The sequence below is a fragment of the Tinamus guttatus genome, unplaced genomic scaffold (assembly GCF_059628265.1).
Source record: "Tinamus guttatus ecotype Peru unplaced genomic scaffold, ASM5962826v1 Tinamus_guttatus_pri_ptg000472l, whole genome shotgun sequence".
NCBI classification, from domain to species: Eukaryota; Metazoa; Chordata; class Aves; order Tinamiformes; family Tinamidae; genus Tinamus; species Tinamus guttatus.
The window spans coordinates 507,851-532,063 of NW_028289006.1; the positions used below are offsets into that span (position 1 = coordinate 507,851).

Sequence of the window (24,213 nt, forward strand, 5' to 3'; positions counted from 1 at the left end):
TGAGGAAATCTGTTGTTTCTCAGGAAGCTACACTAATACATTTTCTCTCTCAGTACCAGCTTCCCTTTTCAGAACAACTACTATTAGTGTTTAATTACTGGAAGGCAATATTTCATCTTCTTGTTTGTTTCATTCAGCTTTTGATCTTTTCCTTCCTGATTTTCAGGGTGTATCTAGACGTCCAGCATCATCTAAAACAATATTTTTTCAAGTTAATTTCCTTGCTCCACGTGGACTGATCACATTTGCCCCCTTTTAGTATTTTGCTTGCTCCTTTCCTATACTCCTAAGCCCTTTATTTCTTCTCTCTCCCTATTTTTGTACTTAATTTGATGATCTCTCCACCCCGGAAAACTGTTGTTTTGGTTTTTTCCTGACACAACCCAGCAACCCAGCATAAAAGACTCTCCGCCACCTAGAGAGACTGCAGCCATGGCACATTATTGTGGAGCATCTCTAAGCCTGTCACTCCCTGTGCTGGCTTGGCATGGAGCCAGCCGTGCCACAAAGACTGGACTATGCACGGGCTAAAAGACAGGGCTGCCTGGGCTCGCAGCGTTTAGGAAATGCACATAGTGACAAGAATAAGCTCTTGAATATAGTGTTTGGAAAACCACTAGTAAGAAACTCACAGCGTCTTGTTTTTATGTAGAAGAGGTTCTGCTGGATGGGGAAAGGCAGGAGAAATAAAATGAGCCATGCCACAGTTTGTGAAATCAATTAGGATGATACCTCATGGTTCTTATGTTCTCATCCCATTTTTTCTCCCCATTCTCATGTCATATAGAGGTCTGTAAAGTGCTTTTTGGGTTTTTTTTTTTTTTGGTAATATCCCCACCCCATCTGCATGCAAAAGACCCAAACTTCAATGCAGCATTAAGGTGTACACACTTCACTGGCTACTTCCTGCCACGAAAGTTGTCAGGAGCAACAAGTTCTGCAAACACAGGGCAAAAGCCATTCTGTGAGATGCTGTAAAGACTTGGCACCATCAAGGTAATTGCACATATTTTTTAGAAGGACATGAGCTTACTTCCATCACTCTTTCTGATTCCATCTCTAGTTGGGCAGAGGGAAAATTCCATTTAAAATCAGTTTATATTGAATACCCCTTGTAATATGGATATACAGTATATAATGGATGTCCATTGTAAATGTAAATCCATTCTATAGCATTATGATTTCAAGTAGCAGCATTTTTAATACAAAATCAGCTCCCGTATTTATTGCAAAACAGAACAACAACAGGTAACCAAATGATTTCACTATTCCAAAAGCAACTGAACTCATTTTGGAACATACAAACCCAATGAATTTAATCAAGGAAATCAATGGACAACACAGACAATTAAAGTTTTACAAGTTAAGTCAAGGTATTCTGTAGGGAAAAACTGAAGACTACCTATACCTATGAAAAGCTTCATGAAGGCACTTTTGCAAATCCAACCATGCTCAGGCAAAGACATAAGACAAATGGAATTTACTGAAGGAGAGAAAGCCCAAGTTGCCTTCCTTTCCTCATTCAAATTCCTGCATTCTAGCAGAAGAAATGAACCAAGTTAAACAGCTACAAAACCATTCTCTGTATGTGGAGTGAATCCTATTGTTTGCCTGATTAACTCTCTGATTCTGTGTTATCAGATTACAATAAAAGCTGGTAACAGATTTTGAGCATAAATAACACAGTTTTAATCTTGACAAGTTTTTTTTTTTTTTTTTTGGCCTGCCCTCAACTCTTTTGACTTCTGGTTCAGGACAAAGAATGAGTCTTGAATGACTCAAGAGGGTCAAATGTACTGTCTTTGCACTGTCTCACATACAGGATGAATGCTGAATTTTGATTTTACTTAATCCTGCTTCTCTCCTAAAACTAAAACAACTTACTCCCCAAATTAAAACTGTAAATTAAAACTATTTTTTTTTTCTCTCAGGAATCACGGACAATTCCTTGGAGTGGAAACATGTTAAGACAGATTTAATCGCTTATTTCAAAAGGACTTTTTGAATCTGTTGCAAAATTTATCTTTCACAAAAAGCTGATGAAATGGATCAACCTGGCAATGCACTGTGGATTAAAGCTTATTACCTCTGAACCAGTGAGACTGCAAGCGCTGACAACTGCAATTCATTAAATAGAGCAGTGTGACCGTACAGCTGTGGCAAGGGCCCATTGTAAGGCCACAAGAAGACCGACCTAGTCCAGACATTGTCTATTTCTAAAAAAAAAAAAAAAAAAAAAAAAGAGGGAGAGGGAGAGAGAGAGAACAAATAAGCAGACTATTTTATTTTGCTTTTTATATAGTTGTTCAGATTTTGACTGATCTTCTGGAAGGCTGGTAAGTGTGTATTTTGTCCTGAAGGCTTAATTTAGGTCTGGTAACATATCGGAGAAATGGAAGCAGAGGTTTCTATCATGATGCCTTTTCCTGTTAACTGATGGAGACCTCGCCTCCTTGTTGTCTGCTATACAGCTCACAAATACCGTCTCTTTTCTTTCTGAATGCATTTGTTCTATACAAATTAAACTATTCCAGCAGCAGTACTTACAGATAAAATTGCAAGATAAACTGCTGGCCCCAGGTGTATTTCTTTCACCCTTATTTACAGCAATAATTAAGAAATCAAGACCTTTGTATTCTCGTAGCCACTGAAATATTTGTATATTAACAGAACCAGTGTTTTATTTTTAATAATGTACTTAAAGATATGTGCAACCACAATGCTGCCAAAACTGTCATCCAATTATTTAATGAGTCGTAACACCTTATCCAAATATGTTTATTGACAAGATTTTGAGCTCATCTGAGATCATCAGTCTAGAATATACATTTCAAAAGCAGATTTGTACATCAAGGACAGGTACAGTAAAACATTACATTAGCAAGATCATAAATTAACACCTTGATTTGGTTAGTCATCAAGATTTAGATGTATAGGAAAGGTCTGGGTATTTCCTGACATTCCATAGGATCTCTGGTCAATAGGGGAGAAGGAAGCTTTTGTCTCAAAAAGGTTTCTGTTTGGGAGAACCATACTAGGAGACCATAACTTAGCCTAAGCTCAGGTTCACAGTGTGACTCAACTAGTCTTAGCTCAGGTAAAACCAACTGAAATTTTTCATTGCTCCATAGCACGGATCAAAAAGCCACCATCTGACCTGCTCCATTTATTTATCACCTCAAAACTGTTACTGCTTCTCCTGTATTTACATTTGCCTGCATTATACTCCTGAACTCCTACAATTGTCCTATAACACTCCCTGCATCCAGGTGGAAGTTGCTGTGTTTTATCTTATTTCAGCTCTTGGTAAATTCTGAATCATTTTTGTTTTGTTTATATGCTGCTGTCCTCATTCCCATCCCCAGGGCTATGCAGCCCTGACAGCACTCCAGCATACCTCAGCCTAGGGTAGCCCGAGTAGCCTTGGGATCCCAGACAAGGGTCTGAACACTTCCAATCAAGATCCGCAGGAAGATCCATGCCAAGTTTGGCCTGGCTTTAACTCGCCCCAGCTAGCTCTGCCACCTCCTGCCCCTTCATGTCTAGGACCTTTTTTCAAGCGCAGGGCTTACAAGCTCCCACAATTCCCTCTACATCTCACAGGCAGGAGACACATACAGACACACATACAGGACTTACACTTGGACTGACTTTATGTGAAGGCCTCAAAAATAAGAGAAAAATGAAAATACATGTTTTAAGCTGCAGCTCATTGCAGATAGCTGTTAGTAGTAGCATCTCTCTTCCTACCACAGTTTCATCTCTGCAGACTTTCTAACATTCACTTACTGACCCATTCTGCCTCTGGCCTATCTTTGCTTAGCCCAGTCTTGTCCCACCAGTCTCCATCTAATTTGAGATGCTCTGGGCTTCTGCCCATCTGTTTATTAGCTTACAATATAAGACAAACCAGGCCACTTTGATAACGATAATGGCTTTTAACCAGAGTCCAGAACTTAAGAGAAAGTCTGAATTTCTAAAAAAAAAAAATGTTGAGACACGGTAAAGTACAGTCTGAGAAGTAGCATCCAACCCAACATTTGTTATCAGCACTTGGGACAGCAGTTGAACCTGAAAGGATGGTGACTGACTCAAAATAATATAATGCAACAAGGTTTACCACCCTTTGCAATCAGTGCTCTTAAACTGCAGCTGTATTATCCTAACCTCTGGTGTAACAGCTCACCTCACCCATGGCCTAGGATAAGCCAAACAGTGCATTGCATAACTTGTCTCAAATGACAGAAAAGCACATCTGCGCACGATACAGCCCCTCAGATCACCCGAAGCACTGTCAGCTCAGTGTTTTGGAGCCAAATCATGAGTTAAATTGATCATTGCCACTGTACTTTTACAAATAATCCCTACTGTTGCAGTGGAAACACATAACCTGAAGGAGCTGCCAGTACATAGTTGCAGCCAACACTGATGAACACAGCAACTTCCTCCTACGGCTACATATACCCTACATTAGGGGCTCTTATAATCTCTGCTGGTCCCCAGTGCAATTATACTGTCCAGGCTTGCACTTCTGCTCAAACCAGTTCAGCTGCTTAGATGTCCATACGGCAGCTTGGGGAAACCAAAATGGACTGAAGATCTCTTCAATTAATGTAATGGATAGCATTAAAAACATGCCCTTCCCTCCTTCCCCAACCTCCACACACTGAAGGAGTCACGGGATGTGCATTCCCACAGAGCCACAAGAATTCACCTAGACAGCTAAAACTAACACCAAAGTTAAGGGAGAACATGTGTCTCAAGTCAGTGGGCTCTGAACAAGTGCTCCTGATACATAAGTAATGAGGCAGGACACAAAGGTGACCATTTATAATAGCTGCAGGCAGCTTCCTACTTTTGACCAGATTCATATAGACAGACACCAATAGCTAAAATGGATTAATAAGAAAGAATAGGGAATTAATCTGTATTAAGGCTACTCTAGCTTATTCACAGCACATACAGACCAGCCTGAATAAAGCAGAAGTGGAGTTTCAACCTACACCAAGGGGTGACCTATTTCAAGTGTAAACATCTCATTACAGGAACTGCAGATCAAAGTGTAATCAAAAAACAGGTACAAAGCAACACAGATCATAACTTGAGTTCATTTTGTCATGAAGACAAGCCCTTAAACATTTCATTCTGATTTAAATCACAAGTTGTATAGACAGTTCAAAGTATTCCCACATGAATGACTTAGTTTAAAACTGAATAGGTTTGACCAGTAATTTACACAAACCCAGAAAGTTTTATTTTTCAAAACCATACTTTATTTTTAAAGGCGTCTAGAAGTATTCAGAACTCTATTTCTTAAGCAAAAAGATTCACATTTCATTCTGCAGGGTTATCAGTATGACAAAAAAAAAAAAAAAAAAGCATTTGGGGATTTTTCTGCACTTTTTGTTGATTTCCAGACTGAATTAGGAACAGTAACATCAGTTATGGCTTAAGATACAGAATTACAAGAGAGCAACATAAATTGAGACTTAAGTGGTGAACAACTGATTATAATTTCTCCATAGAAGGTTATTGTGTAATGTTATAGCTAAAACAAACAGAAGCAACAACTGTCTTTATTGGTAGTCAAATCCACTGAACATAATCAGCACAGACATGCTCTTTCAAGGATATCCATGCTGTTAATTCACCAATACCAGCATGTTTATCTGCTCCTATTCCTTCACCTTTTTCTCTGTATGACAATGAATTGAAGTACAAAACCAGGATAACAGGCCTTTTTTTTTTTTTTTTTTTTTTTTTTTTTTAAAAGGAAAGACAGACACCAAGAGCTTTTTTTTTTTTAAAAAAAAAAATAGGCGGGGGGAGGGGGATACAAAAAAAGATGGAAGACTATAGCATGCGGTAAAGGAAGAGTGATCATCTCTAAACAGACAGCAGGATTAAGAGGAGGAAAAAAAAAAGAAAAGAAAGAAAAAAGAAAACCCATTAACTTTGGCCAAGGAATTTTGCCTGCAAGCATATTAAGAACTCAAATTCATTAAGAAACCAGAGCTGCAACTTTGTTGGGTGCTCTCCCCTTAACCAATTTAGAACTCTGCATTTACATGTTCTGGATGGCTTGCATCAACGGGACAGAGGTAGTGACAGGAACAAGATTCCCTTCCCTAAAATTTCCAATTAGATGAAGCCTGGTAAGCACAGCCCCAAGGAAAGGCGAGCGCAACCAGTTCAGGACCTGCTAACCGGGAAGGGAGAAGAACGCAAGTACAGACTCTAAGCTGCTCTTCTGCACCCAGCTTGATAAAGTATTACATAAAGGTGCTGGACAAGAATTGAACAAGCAAAACTTCTGTGGCATCTGCAATATATATTCCATGCCAGGTTGTGCAAAGGATTGGACTACACCTTTGCTGCACAGTTGTGGTAATCAATATCAATTATTTGCAGTACTGCCAGAAGTTCCAGTGTATAAGTAACTAGCATGGTTATATCATTTTAATAGCTATATAAAGTCAATTACTCATTTAAAAAAATAAGGACTTGTTTTTGCAGACAATTCCTTTATCCAGTTAATTCTTCACACTTGTCTCACCTTTGCTATTTATAACAAGGTCAACTAGTCTGTCCTAAGCGGGTAAGACAGATTTCAACTGTTAAAGTTCGTTCCTCTTTGCTGAGAAAAAAAAAAAGAAAAAAGGCAGCAAGAGGTTGTATCTTACACTCCAAGAATATTACAGTTTCTTGAAAGAGTCTTCATTCAAAGGAAACTGTCTTTAATACTTATAATGAAAGTTTCAAGACTCTTAGGCAAATAGGGATGGTTGAAAGTGTCTGTTTTCTGAATGTAATTTGAGTGCTATAAACCAATCATTAGAAGTTCAACACATGGGGCTAGAGAACAATTCTCTTTAGAGCACCCCATTTCTCTTCTTAAGAGGATTAGAGGTAAAATGGTTTGTTTTATTGCAACACTGGTTAGCCAAATCAATCCTTCCCATTCAGGTATGATTTTTATGAACCAGGGGTTTTATGGTTTACTGCCAAATTTGGCAGACAATTTACTGATGAGATTCATGACCTTCGGGTTATTCTGGTACTTGGACATATTTGCTGGGTTCTGAGCAACATCTTGGAATGCAACCATAACTTCCGGATCCTGCAGGCAAAGAAAAAAAAAATAAGCATTTATAAAGGAAATTTACAAAAGTTAGTAGTCATGGAATTTCAACATGAGTCTAGTCTTGCTCAGTTGTTAACATGCCAAGACAAGAGTTTTAGATAAGAGGTCTCTCAAGACACCTAGCAACATAGTGCATGCTGTTAACATTTCATCACCAAACACTCAAGTCATTACTGAATTTGCTACACTCATAGTGCTATATGTGAGAAGGGAGGTAGAATGACAATTCCTTTTTCCCCCAAAACATACTTGCTGCAGTATTTCTATTCAAGCATCTTCAAATGCATTCCAGAGGAGGCAAGAGAGCCTGAGTACTGCTAGCACCCTTTGGCCTTTTCTGAATTACAGCAGATTTTTTTTTAAATCCATTCTACACATGAATGATTTGAATTGTGCTTTTTTAATAAATAATCTGTATAGACTGGTTGTACATCTCATCTTGCAAACGTGTTTCCACTATAAACAACTTGCGCATAAAATAGTTAAATTTTAACCCAGCTAAAATGTAAGCACTGTATTCTGTCCAGCACGGATCATCTAGATTAACTGTAGTTTTCATTTGCTGTTCATTCCAGTGCATTTGAATATTCCCAGTGACAGACCCAATCTTTCTGACTTCTATCCCACTGTTCCCCCACACAAATTCTTTGGGAACATCCAAAACCAACTGCTGTCTTCAGAGCTGCATGCGCTACAGTAACACCACCCTGTATCTCTTCCAGGACCAGTCACAGACAAAAGCTGTTTAGCAAATTTGATCCCAGGCAGAGTTAGGAAGGCGTGTCCCCCACCAAAATCACTGTTATGGTTCAGTCATGTTTTGTACATGTTAGGAGCTGAGAGAGTCTACTCTTATCTTTTGTTAGAGGCATTCACAAGTGCTATTGCTCCCCTACAAAAGGGGAATCTGCATAGTCTACAAAAACAAGAATGCTCAAGTTCAGAAAACAGGCACTAACTTTTTTAATAGGATTCCTGTGTAAAGATAGAAACAAAACTTCCACAGATCCAAACCTCTCAAATTCACGATTCCAAAGCTAGGCATATAACTCTAAAGAGTCATTTTTGCTAAGTCTGTTTCTCCACCTACACATGAATTCAGAACACAAAGCAGAATACTCTCAGTCACTGGATCACAAAGCACACCTAAGTTAGTGTTAAGTCTTCAATTCCATGCTAGATGTTTTGTGGTCTTATGAATGGACTGTAAGTTATTCTGCACTTATGTATCTCTCCTTGAAAGTCCTCAGCCTTAAACTTTGTTTATAGATTTTTTTTTAAACTATAAACAATACATATACAATCAAGCTTTCAAACTCTGTGAATAGCATTAGTGAAATGTGCGGAGTTTTCTAATGCTCTAGTCTTTAGTTGCAGAAGGCTGAAAAAAAAAACTTTCAAGGAAAAACAGTTACCACTTTTTTTTCCCTAATGCATACACTTCTGTGGAAGCCTGTGTCCAATATGCAACTACACATCAAGTAAGTAATTCACAGGGTCATCTTTTACGTCACTCCTGTTGAAGAGGATTTATATTTAACCCATGAGTGATCTCAAACAGAAATGTCATGTCATATCCAGAGAAACAGGACATCTAAAAACTTCCAGAGGTTTAAGAAAATACTCTCACCACATGATCGTGCAAGAGACTACAGCGTTTTAGGGTACACATCAGCATGCAATGCAGCTCAAAGGCATTTTGCAAGCAGTTAATATTTAACTCATTTAAAATGCCTATATCTTAGTGTAAGCTATCCAGATAAGTGTTACCTGGAAAGTGTCTTAGTGTTATCTATCCAGGTAAATTAATAAGTCCTTTTTCTTTTTTGGATGGTTTGGATGAAAGTCATTATTACAGAATGTAGAAGCCTAAGTAAGGATGTATTTCCAAACACCCGCAAACATCAAGAAAAGTCATGTACTTTTATAGACGAAGTGTTGCATTTTTCACAATTTGGGGGCACGTGAAATAATAGTTCCTGGCTACTCTCTTTAGAAGTGCAGAAAAACTGTATATGCTTATCATCTATTTGATGACCTTGGAACATCGTGAAACTTTAGCTTAATTGAAGGAATCCTGAAAAAAAAGTGACTGAAAAAAGACACTTTTTTGACCATATTAGTATGTAAATATAACTACATATTTCAGATTTTTTCTATGAAACTGATGCTGTCAGATACATTCCACCGTAAACTGCTTTATACTGTTCTTGTTTGAAGCTAATTATGACACTGAGCAATTAATTCAGCAATTGATCAAGCCCACCAGGGGAGTGAGTTTCTGAAGATGGATTTTGAAAATACTAAATGTGAAAATAATCCAACACTAGTTTGTCTTTGGAAAAAAGGAAAAAAAACAAAAACAAAACCCACCACCACCACAAAACTCTATTCTCTAAAGACAAAGGCAATTCTCATGTCAACACAACTGTATTATATTGTGCTGCAAAAATATTAACAATCATTCTTCATTTGTGCATATGCACTCAAAAACAAAGCAGCCTAAGTAAGGCTGTCAATACTCCATAGAAGACAACCATCCAGAATACCCAAAGAGCTGAAGAACTCTATTGTTTGCAAGTACAGTGTTGAGGGGAACTGGGGGAGGAAGGGAAGGGACATTTAATTAAGGACAGCCAATTTGCAAAAACAGCTAGAATTCATTCCAGACTATCTGGTGCCACCTACCAGGAGAGAATTTCACAACAGACATAACAAAGTATTCTATTGTTATCGAAATGGTCACATCTTCCTTCCTTCCCTTAGTTCATGGGTTGTCTTTCCCCTCATTCTCAACACTTAGCTTTCAGTTTATCAAATTCTCACCTGCATGGCTGCAAGGACTTCAGGGTCACTGAGGATCTCATTGAGACCTGGCATGCCTGCCATTCCTGGCATACCTCCAGGCGTAGCCCCTGGAAATCCACCTGCAAATCCAAGACAATAGGAATTCACCATGGAATTAATTCATCTAACCATGAGCTCATGCAGAGCGCACAAGACATACTGCTTTATCACAGCTCCAAAACTGCATCTTCCACAAAGCTACAGCTGCTGCACTAAATGGAAAGCAGGGATTTTACCTGCTCTTTCTGCATCTCACTCAGATCATACTTTTAATTCAAGGGGAGATTTACAACAAGTGTCAAATCCTAGCATCTTGAACAGAGATGGAGTTACTTTCTGTTTAACTTAACAAACCAGCTGCAAGGGGTAAAGAGCTTGGGGCAAAAGCAAATTAATAGTACATCTTAGGCCTGAAAATCCCATACATTTAGGCTGCTCTGAAAAACGGTGAATATAGTCTCCTGCCCCACAGGTGTGCTTAAGTCTTCAAGAGCACTGGTGCTTATTTTCAGGTTCAGCGAGGTAGAGAGAATCAAGAATATCATGGAAGGCCTCCTTTCCACAAAATTGTTCAAGAACAGTTCTCGATAGTATCAAAGTTGCTGTCTTCTATAGGGTGGGCTGCACTATCTCCTTTGATAAACAATTTTGTTTGACACAGCTTGCAGAACAGCACAAATTTCTTAAGATTTCAACCCAAATTTTCTACTTCAATACTATTGTTCTTAAGCAGAAAGAGTTCAAGCTGCCCCAGATAATTCAGGAAAAAAGCCATTTTTTTTCATCATGCATGATGAAGCAAACATGGCATCTTTGTTTTCTCAGACCTGAATCCAATAATAATCTTTATTGAAAGCAGCATGAATCAGAGTTAGAGGAAAAAAAATCCCATCCTACTTTCCACGACTACATAAAGAAAGCATCTGCAGACAAGCTCTAAACTTCACACATTTTTCTCTCAGCCTTGAGAAGAAAAGCTATATAGACTGTGGTGATAATAAATAAATAAGTAAATAAATAAAAGAAGGCCAGCTCCTTTATGGGAAGACCAGTTACCTCCACCTCAGCTATCAGTGCTTAAAAATTAAATACCTGGAAAGCCACCTGGAAAACCACCGAATTGAGCTCCTCCTGCTTGTCGTCTTGCTTCCTCCTCCTGCAGACAAAAGCACATCATTCCAGAGAAAGTAACAGGATTGCAGCCTTTTTCTAAAGAAAGCAGTAGAACTCTAGCCTGTTTTCTACTGCTTATATGACTTGAGGAAGAAAGACACAGCTGAGACCGTTTCAGGCATGTAGAATGTATCAATATAAAAAAATGCTTGACTACATAAAACTACAGACAGTGATATCTGGGAAAAATATACTAGAGCAACAGTAGGTATGTTGTGTGTTTTTTTTTTTTTTTTAAACTGAAGATGAGCTATATAGTTTGTTCCAGCGTGTTAGCCCTAAAAGGATAAAGTCAATTCCCACCCACCACCCCCTACAAATTGTAAAACATATCAGTATGGCATGAAACAAGATAGCAAACTGTGTGTCAGAATGTAAGGAAGAAAACAAAGGACTACCCTGAATTTCACCTCCCCTGACCCGAGAAACAAGTACTTGAAGCAAAAGCTTTTCTGATCAGCTATACAATAAATGAATTGTTAAAAGTACAGCATTAGCAGAGACCTAGGATCTGTTTTTGTCATAAAAAACAGAAGCAGTATAAAATTCTCTTCAGATTTCATTATTGGTAAAGACAGAAATCGACTCTTCAAACTTAAAATGATTTTCATACATGCAACTCATTCTAACCAAAATAACCATGGCACTCTCCAGTAGATTAAGACATACTGTAAGTCTAAATATTCACCCTTTGCGCTCTCTCATGCTCTTCGCGCGCCTTCTTCACCCTTTCCATTCTTTCCTTGATTTCCTTTTCTTCACGCTTCCGCTCATATTTTCGGCGATGTTCTGCAATTTTCTGAGCCTGTTACAATACAATGTCACAGTTCACGTCCATTTCTAGTATACTGTACATAAGCTTAGTTATATATAATATCAAGTATGTTAACAATCTGTTTTTAATCAGTTCTTAAAAATAATGTTTATGATCTCACATCTTTAGAATCTCTTTGTTTTAGGAACTATTTACAATTTTCTCCCTAGCCCACAGTCATTTATCACCCAAACACAGGTGTTACTTGGGTTCATGAGAACATGCACTCTACCATGCATTTTTCCCTCCCATAGAGCTCAAGGATTTACGCCATAATTAGAACTTAAGCATCTTAAACTTCCACACACCTTCCTGTTTATACATTGAAATATATATTCCTCCAGGGCTAATACTGCTACTGAAACAGGGAAATTTCCATTGGCACAATAATAGGAAAAATAACTTTCCTCTTCCCTTTTCAGATAGGGTTAGTATTGTTCCAGATGTGCTGCAGCACATACAACTAAGCACAAGTAGGTCTAGAAAGAATAACTGAACCAAAGGTATTCACTTCAAATAGGGCAGGTGGGGATAAAGTTTGCTTATTAGCATTAGCTTATTCTCAAAGGCACTGACTTGACAGTCCCAGTGGAGGAGTCATCTCCCTAAGGCTCCTCACTCAGCTCATGTTCTTAATAGAATATGCTCTTTTGAAACCAGAATGCACCCTTATATAGTACTGCAAAAAACAGTTGTTTATTTCACAAGTTGCTGAGCTCTAATGGACAACACTGTAGATGATGTACCCTATTGGTACAAATCAGGGCTAGAAACCTCTCCTCCACATGACTATTCTTCTATCTTTTCAGAATATCCTTTAAAAGGAGAAATGATTTTCGTAAGTAGTAAAGTTTTAATAAAAAGTTTCTGACCATGAAATGACTTAATTTCTAGAGAAAAAAAATGAAAGAAACTTAAAGAGTCTCCAAAGTTTTAATTTTTACAGTGTATACGTGTTTCTCAAGATGAACTAGATCAAAGTCTTAAAAGTTCTAGCACTTCCAGATGACCATTTCTAAAGATGAGGGAGAACACAAAAGCTAAGCATTAAGCAAACATATTATTCACACTTTTACTGACGAGTACCCAAAAAACCTTTCTCCTCCTCAAGTCACATACAATTATTCCCACATAGTTGGCAAGCACGTATCATGTTTAAGATGCTCCTTCTGTGCACAGGCAGATTAGCTGGGAAATAAGAAGTTCCACTTCAACCAACAATCAAGTAAACCTTCAAGTTTGAGTTGACTGTCAATTTACTTGAAATCAAGTAAATCAGGTAAGTCACTTTCAGTATGGAAAACTTAATTTGTAAGACGGTTGAACTGTTGTTTTACAGGGAGCATCTGCTACAAAAACATGGTAGGAAAACTAAAACTATTATATACGGGAATGTTTATGCAATAGTTGCTAAGCGGTCAGTGAGACACTTCAATGGAGTATATTAAAAAGCTTGAGGGGAAAAAAAAATCTTAACATTTGTTACACAGAAGTTCTTCCTTAAAAAATGCTGCGAAGAAGAACACCACTTAAACAGAAAACTAGTTTTTCCACAGATTGTGCTGCCCTCATGTGGCAGGCTGTTGAAAGCATTAACCACAAAGCTTCCTTTGTGCATCCTGCTTCAGATGAAGCTCTGATACTCAATTCAGAAACACTGAGGCAGGCGGAGGGAGTCCATTATGTAAGAGCTCTCTTGCTCTTCTCAATGTTTTCAGTCAAGATTATGAAACACCAGCTTAACTTCAATCACCTGAGATCTTTAAATTTAAAGAGACTAACACATTATTTCACAGTTTAGCTACATATATAGCCTCAGAGATCAAATTTCTCTACACATAGCCATAAACAGCTGTGATTTAAGACATCAAGTATTTATAAACTAAGTTTGAAGTGTCAGGTGACATATAAACCACCCCACATTCCCACAAGACAATATATACACTGGAAAAATTGAAGGCAGCAATGCCTTTCAAACACAAATCAACAAGGGACCAACTTCATCCTTCCCCACTTACTCTGGGTTGCACCTCCTTCAGCATTGCGCTAGCATCTTCATCATAATCCAGCTTACAAGCCAAGGCAAGATCATGTGCAGCTTCTTCCCAATGACCCAGAAGTCTGCAAATGAGAAGATCCCAACATTCAGAACAGGGTGGGGGAAGTAGGCTGAATTCTTGCTATTCTTCAAAGTATTTACAGCCATATACATACACTGAAACTATACGGCCTTACTGAAGCTCAGCTCTTGCTAATAATTACGGAATTTTCCTGTAACCAATAGAGTATATTAGAAGATACTTTAGATTAGAGGATACTTACTTGCTTCATACCCTTACAGTAACCTTTGCTTCAAGCAAAATAATAATACTAAATCAAACAGTGCAATAGTGCCATTTTTACTATAAAAAGTTGTTAACAAGAAAGTACTCTCCCTAAACACATGAAGTACACTGATAGATACACTACCACTTAAAACAGCAATATTCCTCTGCTGAAACCTGTTGCTGAAATCTGTTACATTAACACTCCTTGCATATTGAGTCTACTCACAAGTCTATGCCACTGCTAAACCAAGCCCAAGTGGACCTTGTTTATTCAGAACTGAAGCACCCCCACTAACTGTAGGAATACACCACATCTTAAAGAGGTCCCAAAAGCAACTGTACAGAACTATTCCAATATCTCTTCAGACAATATTAAATATTTAAGCAGAGGATATTCTGCTTAAACCCGCATAGAGTCGAAACTCTTTTGCTTACAGATAAAGCTGTTAAACTAAACTATGCTCTAGACTTCTCACCATTAATCTCCATGCCACATATTACAATTTATAGACATTAATAAACTACTCTCTGATCACTACTTAAAATAGTTTCTGTTTGTTTGTTTTAAAGTTCTATTAATGCTCACTTCTTTCACTTTTACAGTCTGGAAGAAGTGTCATTGTATTACTTTTGGCCTATTTATTGTGATTTTTAGAAAAAAGTCTTTAAAAGCAGTTGGAGGGGATACACCAGCCTAATTCCACTTTTGGCAATTACCCTGTGTACTACTATTACTTGTCACCTACACACAGTTCCCTAAATACACAGGCAGTTCAGTTTATTGCTCAAGTACTTCAGGACTCAATGGAATAAGAGCAGCTGAGCAATGCTTAGAATTACAGGTTAGTAAGTATAAACTAAAACAAAACAAAAATATGCCCAGACAAATAAATCTTATAGCCCTAGATCTCAATCTTTATCAAGCAGAAGATGCTATACAGAATGGTGATACGACTTGAGGGCCTGTAAGAGGGGGGAAAAAAAGGCAATGTCAAAAGGATTATTTCCAAACCATCATCCTTTCTTTCTTGTAATTCATTAACACATACACTTAACACAATGGCTTCTTGGATTGTGATGATGACTCTCATGTACAAGACTGACAAATTACATGCCACACAGAAATACGGGACAGAAGGCATAAAACAGCTCCCCACAAGTAAGTGAAGAGGATATGAAGTACAGTTGCAGTTCATCACCTATGCGCTTTTCCCCTCCATTTGTAGGTCTGTGCTGAGTCCGGATTAATCTTGATGGCTCTGTCACAGTCTCTAATGGCAGCATTTGGCTTCTGTAGTTTCACAAAAACACTGTGGGAATGAGAACATTTACTGTATATATTTAAATTCCAAGTTACTAACTTAGGTATCTAAAAATATTTCCAGCTTAACAGGCAAGCAAGCTACAAAGAAGTAATTGAAGAGCTGAATTCAAGAAGATTTTGTTGTGATGAGCAATGTTACTGAAATTTACATTTTTTCCCCCAGTAGGTGAATCATTAGCCAGAAGTTCAATGTTAAGAGTCAAGCCTCACCAGCAAGAGCAACTTTGGTGCATTAGGAGAGGATAAATAAATGCAAAGGAGTTCAATTTCATGGTCTATGCACTCTATAACAAATGGTGATGAACCAGCTGAACAAAATCCAGATAACAATATGCATTTCCCATTACAAAGTCTTTAAAACAACAAAATGAGAAATCAAGCATAAACCTTCATATGTGCTACAAGTATTGATGTTTAGAACTATCGGGAACTGCAAGAACACATCTGTTTTAAGTTGTCTGTACAGAAAAAGAGCAACTGCTTAATCATCTAGTCTAATAAGCCATAAAAATGAGTTCCTCTCTAAGCTGCTCACCCTGAAGTCTCTCATGGCCTATTTATTGCCTTCCTTCTAACGCTTCTCTCATTCATCCCACAAATTTCTTGCAGCCTGCTCAATGCACAGAAGTCAACACATACAAACCAAAGATCAGCAATCAAGAAAGAAACTAAAATATAACACTGTTGTGCTGCTGTATAAATCTGCAATGGGCCTCAGCCTGAATACTGTGTGAAATCTTAATCCTATCCCTTCACCTCAAAGAAGTTAAACAGAACTGAGAAGTGTCCCAAGAAAAGCAATAAAACCTCAACTACTAATTTTAAGGGAGTGCTTGCAAATTGAAGATTAGCTCCAATTCTCATAGTATCTGCTTAAAGCACTGGTTTTATTCTCAATTGCCATTCTCAAAAACAAATGCCTCAATAGCAGATGTGGCACTGAGGCTTACAGAAGGTAGCCCTGTTCCCTTCCCAGTTAAGGGAAGTAATTCCAAGTTTTATTGTATCTGAGCAAATCCAATTAGCTATCAGAGAAAAACGTTCAGATATTTCGCACAATCCTCTCATGCTGAATAAAAACCTCTTCCAGGAAGCCCTAAAAAGCATTCCTCAATGACGAAGTACTCAAGCTTCAAAAATCCACAAAATCCAATATACTCCAAGTTAGAACTTCTGTCCTGCTATATTTACTTGAAATAAAGGTAGTCTAATTACTGATACATTAGAAGTTATTTCATCACTAAAGCTACTTAGATATATATTCATATCTTTCCTTCTAGAAATAAATAGGTGAACAATATGTCAACAAGCTATTCAATATCAGCAAGAGAATTCACACAGAACAATTCACTTCTTGTCTAGACTAGATGCAATTACCATCAACATCTTAATCCTGAAAGGATCTTTAGATGCTTCAAGTGTTTGTTATTTAGCATCTTTCTAATTCAACACACCAAAGACATTAATTACTACAATGCATTTCAGAACATACTTCAACAATTAAAATTCTTAGATGGTTTCTTCAAAAAAATCTAGTTCATATTACTCCTTTTATACGCAATTAAGTGTATTCTTCTCTTTTCCTAATCTGATTTAATTTAATTAACCTTCCACTATGCTTTAGCTTTTCAAGGGCAGTAACAGAGCAAGCAGAAACATAAATCACTAGTTTATAATCACTCACCTTGCCCTCTTGGCATAGAGGATGGCCAAACAAGGATTCAGCTTGATGGCTTCGGTGAACAAGTCGACAGCCTTCTGAAGTTCACCTGAACAGGAACATGGGTAAAATTTAAGTCATTACACAGTGAAGTTAAATCCATATCGCCAAACCAACCTCACAGGGTGTTATGCCTTTAGACATTTCTTAAATAGAGCATAATCAACACAAACAAATTTTTTTTTTTTTTTTCTCCCCCCCTTCCACAATCTCTATAACTGAACTGCAAACACAAACCCCAGAATTACTGCCTGGAAGGAAACAAGCAAACAACTTTTTCCTAGTTAAATTTGAGCATTTGACTTTGCACTTTGTCAAGCAGAAAACACCTCTTTACAAAGCTTCCTATCAAGTTAATACAAATTATTAAAAACCTAAATCATATCATGTAGAGAAGTCCTGTAATGGACACAGTATTCAAAATTCAACAGAAAAATCACAGTCCGGTAACAAAAGTTTTTTCCTAACTACAGGGTAGTGGGCTTTCTCCTAATGGAAAGCATTCAAGTCACACACGTACTCAAAAAAAAAAAAAAAAAAAAAAAAAATCACCTTCACCCAGAGCATTTATAGCCTCTATCTTCTTCTCATTAGCTTGATCCATCATCTCTTCAGTTACCTAGAAAACAAACCAACCCTAAATTTATAGAGTCCAGGTCAAAAGTACCAACCTGAGATAATGCCAAAGAAGGGAGCTCTATCTGACTCCTCCTTTTTTTTTTTTTTTTTTTTTAAAAATCATTATTAGTATTGAAAAAAATTATAGTTCAAAAAAATGTGTTTTTTTTTTTTTTTTTTTTTTTTTGCTTTCATTGTACACTTTCACTGTCACTTTCTCTGGTGCTTTGGTAATTTTGGTGGATTTCTAACCTGGTTTTTCCCCACTGAACTCTTTGATGGATTCCATCTTTTAATAAGGTAAAGAACTCAGATTTAGGCTGGTTATTTTTCTACTTAGGTAAAGAAGAAGTAAAGCAATGACTGCCTACTTAAATCATGTAGTCTTATTCCTCCTCTTCTTCCGCCAGCTCCAGTTACTATTCTTGACCTGGTTGAGAATCTCTCTCCCTTTTCTCTACTACCCCAGACACTAGAAGTACCACACTTACCTCCACGTTTTCATCTCCCATTTCTTGAGGGTCATCATTATCAGGTTCAATCACACCCTCGTTGTCAATTTCTGGGGAAAAAATGAAAAGCAAAATTCAGCTCCATCCACAAACGGAGAGGGGATTTTCAGAACTACGTTCAAAATGGTGTACTGTGGTAACAGCATCTATCTTCCACACCTAAGTCACTCTCTTCACTTTCTGGCTCCGGTGATTTAACTGGTTCCTCTGGCTGTTCTTCTGCTTTGCCCTGAAACAGAAAAATATAAACATACATTATTTCTGACTAATGACTTTATTCCCAATTAAGAATAAGGCATCAGAAAAATCCAGCATGTATCTTCAAGGCAGATAATTGCTCTCTGACTAAATATTTTTAAGATACGTAGCTCTCCTTTCCTCACTCTGAGCTTAAGTCTGTCAAACACGAAAATAATTTTGAGCCCAAACCTTGATGCGTGAACTTCAACTGTTGGTAAAGCTTGTCACCCAAAATGTGTAATTTAATGACCAAAATGATACAGATAACACCCAATTCAGAAGCGGTCTTGCAATGAGTACTAACTGGCTCTTCCAATATTCCTGTCCTCTCTGACACATTATCTGCATCAAAAACTCTCTTCATCTAATCCTATGAAGCTAGAGTCTTCAGCAGTGAGCAGGTCCCAATGATTACAATATTGTCTACATTTGGCAAGGCCAGATGTTTTGTGCCACTTATTTAGAATGCTTCTTCAGATGTTTCCAACTGATTTCTAACCATATTACTATTCTCTTCTGAATCCCCTCACATAATACAGCTTCCTTTACCAGAGACAAACTATTTGTCTTTATAGTCAGTGTCACAATTTGTAATTCCTATACATACATTTCCTGGAACAGTTCTAACTAGCCAGTAATTCCAACATCTTCCGTCCTGTTAAACTCCAAGCAAGAAGTTTTCTTCTTTTTTCTTCAAGAAGGATTTAAATCTTGGGAAAAATCTCTCATAAATACTACAAGCCCACTTGATTATCCTCCTTTAAAAACAAAGGACGCCCAACCCACATTTCAAAAAATATGCTTTCCACAATTCCAGCTGAAAAAGCTGAGTTAATTGTTCACTTCATTACCTGTCCTGCTGGCTAGTATTTCTTGTCACACACAGATTATAATTTGCACTCCTAATGGCTAGGGAAAAGGCGCATTTACAGACAAACAAGCGCACAAAAAATCAAGATTTTTTTTTTTTGCCTAGCACTTGCACTTCAGAGAACATCTGACATTCAGGATAAGGGAAATGGAGCATGGTAACTCCTGATACACCCCAGACTGCCTGAATCTGCAACAAGACCTCACGCAGACCATACAACGTGCAGGCTGCCGTCTTTGAACTGTCACAATCTAGTACTCATTTCACACTCACATACATTCACCCCTCCTACTTGAAGGAAAGGACCAAAACTTACTGTCAGTTTTCATCCCTCTCCAACATTTTTGCATAAAGATCAAACATTAGTTTTCCATGTCTCACCTTACTTGTCTCCTCTGCAGAGGCATTGGCTGGAGCAGGCGGTATTGTGCCTCCCATGCTTTACAGCAAAATAGAAGGGGGGGGGGGGGGGAGAGAAAAAAAAAATTACCAAAACACAAGTCATGTTCTGTAGAAATTCAAATCCCACTGACAATCTCAGGTTTCTGTTGCGGCAGAAAACAGCATGATGCAATTCACTGTAAAAGCCGTTATAGAACCTCACATCTACCATGCTTGTCTCCGTGTGACACAACGCACGCTTGGCTCTTTCATCTGGAACTTGGGCTCTCGCACGTCTCCTACCCATCCTGTCTCCAAGTACAAGCTGCCTCCTTGGCTGAAAACTTTTTCTCCTTCAAAACAGAACTGATGGTTCAAAACAAAACTAAATGTCATTCTTTTATTTCAACCCTAGAAACAATTATTTCTTATTAGTCTGGAACATGTGCCCAATAAATTGAGAGAAGCACAAATGCCTAAAAATGGCCAATTATCCTGGTATGTTCCGCGTACAAAACAATTATACAATTAAAAATAATTGCTGGCTATGGAAATAATTTCACTCCTTTTGTGTATTGCAATAGTTATGCCTTTACTTAGCTCCAAGTTAAGAAGCATTCTTTTTTCCAGAAGCATTCCTTCAATACAGGATAAACTTCTGTATTATATGGACTTTGGTCAGCAGCCAGAACTAAGCACAGGCTAAACTCTTTGGCTCCGTTTCATTTACCATCTAATCGTATCTGATGGCAGGCTGCCACAAAGATGACCATCCCATCCATCTTATGCCCTGCTCCTGCTCTCCCACCTCTTTCCTGCCACCAGCAGCACCTCAAAGCCAGGCCCTAAACTGGCCGAAAACCTGGAATGGGGAAATGATGGGGGTAAGATTGACAGGACATGGCACTGCAAAAGAGAAAAAGGATGCTGCAACCAGAGGCAGGAGAGCAAAAAAAGGCATCTTCTGAAATTACTACCAAATAGCTTCTCTATATGCCACTGGTACGCTGATATTGCTTAATCTATGCTGCTATCTATGCCATAATATAAATTCAAGAGTTTTCATCCTAGCTCTCCTAACAAGCAGTCCAAGGAAAGTCAGAAGTAACAGCTGAAAGAACAGCATTAAAAGCACAAGAGTAGTTGAGCCTAGGAACAGCTGTTCCTCTGCATATCTGAGGGAAACTGTAATTATTCAAGGATTTTTAGAAGTGTTAATAGCTAATATTCAACTAAGCCCAACGTTATGAAATTATGATACATCTATCTGTCTAATGCTTGTTGAAAAAAAATGTTGTAACTTAATTTTAAAATAGAAAGGCTTTTTCAAAGTCTGGCTTGCTTACTAGGTCTGTTGGAAAAAGACCAAGAACCTTCCAACTCTAAAAAGGTCCAAAATCAATTCCTACCTCCCAATCATATATTTAAGAAAAGCTCAAGCTAAAAACGGAGGATTAAAACTCCAGAGCAATTCCAAGTAACTGGTCTCAGTATCAGCTGTTTTTAAGTCTGAAACCTTGAAACATCTCAAGGCTGGAACAACTTGATTAACCTTTTCTGTCCTCTTCACCTCCCTAAATCCCATAGCTACAGCTTTAAACCATTTTACCCATTCTTTTATATGAGATGAATTTAAATGGCATTTATACACTTCCAAACACAGTATTTCTCAAACTGTTTTCCCAGACACAATTTTATTCCCAGTTCTTAAAGATACTTTTACAATCCAGTAATCATCCACTGAATCTAGATTTGCAATTTCAGAACAATCTCAAAGCAAGTTACCCAATTCATTCCTTACACCAGTATTTGATTACAGGGATTAAATGTGCTGCAAAGATATGCAAAATTTGCTATGTACTTAAATTCAATAGCTATGCTCATAGCGTATGAGTTACTCTTGTAGGAGAACTCTGTTACTGAGCTGTATAACTAACACACACAAAAGAAACATTTTAAATAAACCTTTGTGTTGAAACTTGGTGAGAGAGCTGGGCAGTTCAGATGGCTATGCTTTAGAAATTATGAGGACCCTGCTGTAGTAACAACTCCACACTTCCACTGATTACAGTGATGCAAAGTGCTGCTTTTCTGACTTTTTAGAACTGCAATCATCATTTCTATATCCATTTTTTCTCCCTTTCACCTAAGGTATCTTTACAAATGAACCAGATTATGGTAAATTCAAAAAGTCAAAGTTTTCCTGAAAAAGCAACAACAGGCAACAAACCCTGTTCTTGAACTGAGTTTGTGCCTTGCTTTTAAAGGCTGTTTTTGTTTTCTCTACTCAACTGCAGGTTTTTGAAACCCAGCTCCTTTCTCAATGATTCATATTAAAATATTTATGTATTTATGCAGTCATGAAAGAAACAAGCTTTTCAGATATAATCACGTAATTGTACATTCTTCACGAGTATCTAGAGAAAAATGAAATGTATCAGCTATACAGACAACAAATATGTGAAAACATGAAAGACTTAAGATGTCTGACGCAACGTTAACACCAAGTCAGAAATCAAGCACTACACTCAAGACATCCCAAGAAATTAGTGTCATTCACAGCTTTAAGAAAAGATCAGAACAATTATTAGACTTTTAGCTGAAAATTTTCATGATAGATTTCAGCATCATTTAGTCGTTTCCATGACTAAATGGAAACATCATCCTTGCAACATTATCCTCATGACCAAACCTAAATCTTTCAAATCAATACAGGTAAGCTGAGCAAAGATAATGATAAAACTTATCAAGTTTCACACTTGAAAACCCCTAGATTTTATACTCCTGTTGCACACAATAAAATACACACCCCAGTATTAAGCAAACCTAAACACCAAAAAATAACCCTGCAAGTCAGAGCCTTCCATACTATCAGAGAAAATTAGAAATCAGAGGCTCACTTTCATCCCCCTAACACTTCTTTTTCAGCTAAAAGTATTTAGCCCCTTCAATGCTCTGTTCACATCTTTGAAATTACGCAAGGGAAAGGGCAGAAGCAAGTTTGGGCGAGTGTCTGAGGTCTTTTAAAGATCAGCAAAAGGACTGTGGGTGTGCAGCAGGGCAAAACACAAGTGTATTTCCTTCCCAGGAGTACATGCAGCTACAGCCATTGCTGTAAAATCAAGCAAAGTAAAATCAGAGTGTTTGCACAATCTCGTGAGTATTCAGTTGGCTAACAAAGTTTAAATATCACTTTAGAAAGAGCTAATAAACAGTGCAAAGCAATTTTCATTACAGGGGATACAGTTAAGCACCAATAGTCACTAAAAAAAAATGCATCTCTACTAGTTTTCCAACTAGTTAAAATAGGACAAAAAAAATCTTAAAAAGAAAAAAAAACAGTAAATTCTACGCCAAATAAAAACGTAGAGGACATAAAAACTTAAGAGGAGAACGTGCAAGGATTTTCCTCACTGCTCTGAGTTCCTGAGTGCAACAGGGATATGACTAGGAGGGCCAAACTGTTCCCTAGACGTTCCCTAGCTGAGCACACAGGTCCCACAGGGTCTCTGCACGTAGCAAACTTTAACTCTTCCAGCATGGTGTGTGGGGGAACTTAGAGGAGGTAACAGGGACGTGTTTTCTATTGAGAAGAATCTGCCTCGAGGGGCTTCGAATGCCCAGCAACAACATAAGTCTACAGCCTTAAACAGCACATGTGCGAAACGGCCCACGAGGGTGCGGAGGGGTCAGATCTGCAATGAGAAGCGCGATCTTATAAAAAAACAATTAACTAAATGAGTAAATACAAGTGTTTGCAACCCCCTCCCCCCGGCCACGCGGCGGCCCCGCCCCCTCCTCCTCAGTGTCCCGCGCGAGACCACCCCAACCGCCACCGCCGCCGCAGGGGTCTCGGCGGGCGGCGGGCCCGTGACCGACCTCTCCACCCACTCGCGCAGGAAGGCCAGCTCCTCGGTGTGCAGCAGGCCCGGGTTCTGCTTGCAGAGCCGCACGAAAGCCCGCAGCTCGCTCAGCTTGCGCGCGTCCATGGCGGAACGGCGGGGAGGCGACCGCAGCAGCAGCAACAACCGCGCACCCTCTCCGCTCCCCTACGCGACCGCCGCGCGGCGCCGTGGAAGTTTCCAGCCCGCGCGACGCGACGTGACGCGCGCCCACGCCCCCACCCGGGCCACGCCCACGCGTGCCACGCCCCTGCCTGCCGCACCCCCCCCAGCCCCCCCGCGACCGCCACGGGGGGAACTTTCTAGAAGCAGAGGTGGCCGTTAGCGGCCGGGTGCCGCC

The 24,213-nt window shown here is 38.6% G+C and overlaps 1 protein-coding gene across 1 annotated transcript; it reads right to left on the reverse strand.

Moving 5' to 3' along the window:
- Window positions 1-6,016: 6,016 nt before the first annotated feature.
- Window positions 6,017-24,062, reverse strand: ST13 (ST13 Hsp70 interacting protein). Its single transcript, XM_088532777.1, has 12 exons — window positions 23,851-24,062; window positions 19,972-20,029; window positions 18,639-18,708; window positions 18,459-18,529; window positions 17,902-17,968; window positions 17,314-17,398; window positions 15,505-15,615; window positions 13,997-14,099; window positions 11,853-11,969; window positions 11,084-11,147; window positions 9,971-10,071; window positions 6,017-7,120 (listed from the first exon to the last, which is right to left on the reverse strand). The coding sequence occupies exons 1-12, from the start codon at window positions 23,958-23,960 to the stop codon at window positions 6,992-6,994; spliced, it is 1,086 nt and encodes a 361-aa protein (XP_088388903.1). The 5' UTR covers window positions 23,961-24,062; the 3' UTR covers window positions 6,017-6,991.
- Window positions 24,063-24,213: the final 151 nt, after the last annotated feature.